The 6,141-nt window shown below is 33.4% G+C and overlaps 1 protein-coding gene across 1 annotated transcript in view; it reads right to left on the bottom strand.

The window, feature by feature from the left end:
- Window positions 1-5,445, bottom strand: part of LOC111088203 — an 8,345-nt gene extending 2,900 nt beyond the window's left edge. Inside the window, exons 1-3 of the mRNA XM_022397537.1 lie at window positions 5,211-5,445; window positions 3,677-3,972; window positions 2,213-2,404 (exon numbers count right to left, since the gene is read on the bottom strand). Coding sequence (XP_022253245.1) covers window positions 2,213-2,404; window positions 3,677-3,972; window positions 5,211-5,259 — 537 coding nt within the window. The 5' untranslated portion in view covers window positions 5,260-5,445. The remainder of the gene's footprint in view (window positions 1-2,212; window positions 2,405-3,676; window positions 3,973-5,210) is intronic.
- Window positions 5,446-6,141: the final 696 nt, after the last annotated feature.

Raw genomic sequence — 6,141 nt, forward strand, 5'->3', positions numbered from 1 at the left:
TTTTTTTTGTCCCACTCTCTGACACCAATTTGTTACGTCTCCGTTTGTTAATTGATTTTCCGTAACTTCGTTCCGACGAAACGTTAGCGACACAAGTCCTTACTTAATAAAACTGGTTTATTCTTTCCGAATACAACTTTACGATACACTTAATTTCAATATTCGCGCTAAAACAAACGCTATATCAACGAACGTCAACAATACTTCTGACTGCAGTTCAATTACTCGCTATCTACACACACATTATTCTCCCGTCACGTTGTCACCCTCTTTTATATACTAGACTACCCTATATCTAGTAAATACTAGAGCATTCGCCAAGGTACAGGATAGTTCTAGAAAATAGGTGGCGCCACACCAGTCATGTGACTCGCTGACGCAACAATACTATAACTGATAATGATCAGCATAACTGTTATGGAGTGAACGTCTCTTCTAAACTGGCGAAGGATGATTATAATTAATTATACTTGTCAGTAAACTAACATACAAATAAAAGATCTACTACAACTGATAATGATCAGCATAACCGTTATGGAGTGAACGTCTCTTCTAAGCTGGCGAAGGATGATTATAATTAATTATACTTGTCAGTAAACTAACATACAGATAAAAAATCTACTACAACTGATAATGATCAGCATAACAGTTATGGAGTGAACGTCTCTTCTAAGCTGGCAAAGGATGATTATAATTAATTATACTTGTCAGTAAACTAACATACAAATAAAAAATCTACCACAACTGATAATGATCAGCATAACTGTTATGGAGTGAACGTCTCTTCTAAGCTGGCGAAGGATGATTATAATTAATTATACTTGTCAGTAAACTAACATACAAATAAAATATATACTATAACTGATAATGATCAGCATAACTGTTATGGAGTGAACGTCTCTTCTAAACTGGCGAAGGTTGATTATAATTAATCATACTTGTCAGTAAGCCTATTATGTTTTTAACACCACATTCTTTATTCAACCCTTTAGGATTTTTCACAAAGATGAAGAAGAGTGCACAATACACTCAATACAGCATTCATCAGATCGACTGGAACACAACAAACATAAACAGAAGTGATTGGAACAGTATTTACATAAGATATTTATTAGAACAATAATTCTTATGGTGTGAACGCCTTTTCAATGTTAGTGTTTGTTTGTTTGTAGTTAAGCACTAAGCTACACAAAGGGCTATCTGTGCTCTGCCCACCACGGGTATCGAAACTCGGTTTCTAGCGTTATAAGTCCGCAGTGCCACTGAGAGGCCAATGTTAGTGAAGCATGATTATAATCAATTATATTTGTAATATATTACAAGTATTATTAAAAACCAGCTGAAGTACCCGTCCCATGGATGAGAATTTTGTAATTTATGATTAATGAAAGGTTATCTTAGGACAAGAAAAGTTGCTTTCCTTATACGTAATTGTAAAAAGTGCAAAAATGTCCATAAAAACTGCAAAACACAAAATGTATGTATCTCCGCATGGGCTCAACAAACCTTCATGCCAAATTTGAAGATCCATCCACAGGAGGTGAAGTTGTGGTAAACAAAAAAACAACAACAACACAAAAACGCTCATACAAACCACAAAACTAAAAATGTGTATATACTCCCGCATGGACCTAATGAACCTCCATACCAACTTTGGTGAATATCCATCCACACACTGCGAACTAGTTATATGGACGTACAACAGACAGTACAATTTTATTTATATAGATATCATAAATTAAACACTAATGCCTTATACCTAATATAATTAATGATTACCATATCTACAATATAGAATAGACAAACCTTAAAGCACAAAGCCATTAGCTAAAAATACTTTTAATCAGCGTGTTAAAATTACAAGCGAAAGGACCTTAGAAATTGGCGGCTTTGCTGACTAAGTCGACATTAAAATAGAAACACCCAAAGAAACAAATAAAAAAAAAACTGGTTGTCAAACTTTGATTATTACGTCAATTACGACACAGTGACTTCATGATTACCAATCAGTATGTCAACCGTACAGTACAAAATGTGAAGAATCAGAATTTTTGGCTGCTGACTTTAACGAGAATGTCAGTTTTACATTATAAAACCTTTAAAACATATTGTCAGTACAACATTAATCAGAAAAACAACAGATTATTATATATAAACGTTAAGAGTCTGACAAAATAAATATCACGACACGTCAAAAATGCGATGAACAAACCTGAAGAGTCATTGAAACTACTAACAGGCTAACTACAACGGAGTAGTACTCATATGTTGATCCAACGTCTATCGCAAACTTCAGCTGGTTACAGTTTATAGTAAACAAAGTTATGATGAGAAAAGCACCAGATACAGCAATCTTTCTTTTCAAAACACTGGGAACTATCTCCGAATTAGTCTCATTATATGGCTGTAAGAAAAGAGCAGATCATTCAATATTAAACATAATAAATGTGTAACTTAAAAAATATGGAAATTTTATTTGTCATGCAAAATGCAAGCCAAGGAAAAAAAATTATGATAAAAGACACAGATTCAAAGTTTAATTGCCATTGCAAAAGGAACTATACCATAGAGAGAAAAAAGATTCGAGGAAACAAAAAGTGCCCAAACCGTCATTGCTAATTAGCAATTCCTTACTCTCCTATTAATTGGATCTATAACTTCTCGCTACTTATCAACCACCTTTCTAATGGATCTATAGCTTCTCGCTACTTATCAACCACCTTTCTAATGGATCTATAGCTTCTCGCTACTTATTAACCACCTTTCTAATGGATCTATAGCTTCTCACTACTTATCAACCACCTTTCTAATGGATCTATAGCTTCTCTCTACTTATCAACCACCCTTCTAATGGATCTATAGCTTCTCTCTACTTATCAACCACCTTTCTAATGGATCTATAACTTCTCGCTACCTATCAACCACCTTTCTAATGGATCTATAGCTTCTCGCTACTTATCAACCACCTTTCTAATGGATCTATAGCTTCTCGCTACTTATTAACCACCTTTCTAATGGATCTATAACTTCTCGCTACTTATCAACCACCTTTCTAATGGATCTATAGCTTCTCGCTACTTATCAACCACCTTTCTAATGGATCTATAGCTTCTCGCTACTTATCAACCACCCTTTTAATGGATCTATAGCTTCTCGCTACTTATTAACCACCTTTCTAATGGAGAAACGTAAATCAGATCTAATTTTTTAAAACTGTTTGAAGATGAAAAACCCAGAAGGCAGAAACTGGGAAAGCCACTTGAATTATGGCACGTTTAAGACTGATAATAATTCTAAATTATCTCGAAAGAAGTTGAACTGTTGTTATATTATGGAGTTTTGTCTCTTATAAATTCACATAGACAGTCCAGTCTAAAATATAAAACTCTCTCTAGTATCATATATGGCGTAATGAGGTAGTTTTGTTAGCATTTGACATTCTGTGAAAAAACAGCAAAGGCCATAAAACAATCAAACATGAAAATGGTTTTCTCGAGAATTATTATTTCAGGAGTTTTAATTTGAAAACACACACACACTCTCTTCTTGTTTTAATATCAGTAAATATTGTATATTAACGTAAGTCAACGTCATCTTAAATATGCATATTATATTTTACAAAACGGTTATGTTTCTATATTATTAGAGATAAAATTTAACAAGTGGAAAAAATGACCTGTTCCTGTTCACTGGTAGAAGAGTTCTGTAACACAGGCGAAACACCTTTCCGAATATCTCTTCTCTTTCCTTTGGCTTCTAATTCAATTTCTTCAAAGGAACCGTCTTCAATTAATTGCTTGTGGTCAACTTCAAAAGAACCCGGCGAATCTTGAATATCTCCTGAACCGTATGTTTCCCCGAAATCAGTCTCAAGAGATTCTGAACCTCGTGCAGTTTCTGTTATTTCTAAATCGTAAAGCTCTAGCGGATCTTGATTGTCTTTGGAATTTCTTGTCACCTGCTCATAATTTTCTTTTATTTTTATGAAAGGGGAGAAACGTTAGTATTATTTTTAAATTTTTCAAAACCGCTAGACCTAGTTTACGAGCTTTATTTCCTAAGATTAAAGTAAATAATTTCAGAAAAGTTTTTTTTTTTACACAGTATTATACACAGTATTATTTAAAATATTAGAACAGAGTATTAGAAGTATTAGGTACTTACATTTAAAAAAACAAAAACAAAATTAAATTAAAACATCTAAAGCTTTTCTCCCATGATCAAATAAGAAAAAATAAGTACATATTTATAATATGTGACCGTGATTTTAATTACGTAAAATTTCTATTATGGTCAACAAAGGCATTCTTGTCAAGCCCGGTATTTATTTTATTGCATAAATGGGGATGGCGAGAGGGCGTACACTTGTGTCATTCGTCAGCAGTGGTGGTCGGAGTTAAGGAAATTTGAAAAGTTTCGTAACGTCATTGCATCGGGATTTAGGTCTTGGAGACCTGGGAGTGTCAGGTTCTATTTCGACTTCTTCCTCCCTCCTGTACTACTATAAATTTTATTCTTCTTGATTATTTAATTTTGACAATTTTATGTTTTATTCCTATTCAAGCCATGTCCATGAATTTTAACTGTCACATTACAACACCCCACGGCTGAAAGGGCGAGCATGTTTCGTGGGACTGGGATTCGAACCCTCGACACTGAGATTGCGAGTCAAGCGCCCAAACCACCTGGCCGGGTAAATGGAGAAACACAAATTGCTTTATAATTTAAAGGACTTTAATATCAGTCTTTGAATTTATGGATTTGTAACTTGTTTACAATGACTAAATATGTTTAGTTTCAGTTTTGTTATATGTTACAGCGAGACAAGAACTGAAAAAAAAACCAGTGAGTTCTTAATAATAAGATTGTTTTTTGTTCTCTATCACACTAAATGACTCTCTGAGGAAAACGAAACGTCATCTACAATCAAAAAAAGGGTGTTATTCAAAATGCACTGCCTAAACCTACCTAAAAAATTGAAATAAATATTTTATTATAGTAAATATAACGACTTTTATGACTGACCTAAAGATATTGAATCCGTCTAAATTTACTTTGCTTATCCCCAATGCACAGTAAGAAAAAAAAAATACCCCGTCTTTACAGCACTTACACTCATCAACTAAAGTCTAGCTAGTACTTTTGAGTTTTACTATGGTTAAACAAATACAATATGAAATATAGACAGACATTGTTTTGTTTTACCATACCTGTTTTTTGTGCTGTTGGATTTTGACATTCTGCAGTGACGTCTGTCATTTCTTCTGTTTTAGTTTTCTTCTGGCCACTAGTCTACAAATATACTAATAGTTTACAAATGTTACAATTTAAAAAAACAATAAGGTTTGATGTTTGCAATTTTATAGGACTTTAATAGTTGTTAAAATATGATTTCTTGTATATCAATCCACCTCGACTGTGTTAATTATTATAGATGTTTCAGAAAATTGACCTGATGATTAAAGACAACCTTCACTAGTATGAGTTTGTTCATAACTAATACAAAAATCACGAAGCTTTTGATAAAATATTAGTTCACAATTTCAACACACCTAAGCTTATTTTAAATAGATAACAATTCAAGCCCAGGAAAATGAGCTATCATATGTGTAGATAATGTAACAGATTTGGTTTATCAACAATGCACTATTATATTCGTGAGCAAGACATGGCGTAAATAGAGATAAATGTAGCAAACACACAATAAACAGTGATTTCTTTTAACAGGTACTATAAATAAAGTTAATTTCACACACACTTTATCTTGGCTTGGTTTTCGCTCAAAGTTATTCGAGGAGTATCTATTTTAGCAGTCCCTAATTTAGCAGTGATATACTGTTACGACAGCGGAAGTCACGCGACGCTGGGAGCATGCGCGCTGGAGTTTCTCGAAGGATCATAAATTTGCTCGGCAACTCTAGTCTGATATAGATGCCCTCTTTTTTTAATATATAAGCCTGGCGAGAAAAAGCAGCGGGATCAAAGAGGTAGATAATTGAGTCAAGCGAACAGTAAACACTGTAAGTAAATTGTGTGAATCACTGTGATTTATAGCGTGTGTTGTAAAGGTTATTAAGTTTAAAATGACTGTGGAAATTTTGTGTATTACAAAGTTGTATCGAGAAAGAATAAACTAGTTTT

This window comes from Limulus polyphemus, unplaced genomic scaffold (genome assembly GCF_000517525.1).
Source record: "Limulus polyphemus unplaced genomic scaffold, Limulus_polyphemus-2.1.2 Scaffold3311, whole genome shotgun sequence".
Lineage (NCBI taxonomy): Eukaryota > Metazoa > Arthropoda > Merostomata > Xiphosura > Limulidae > Limulus > Limulus polyphemus.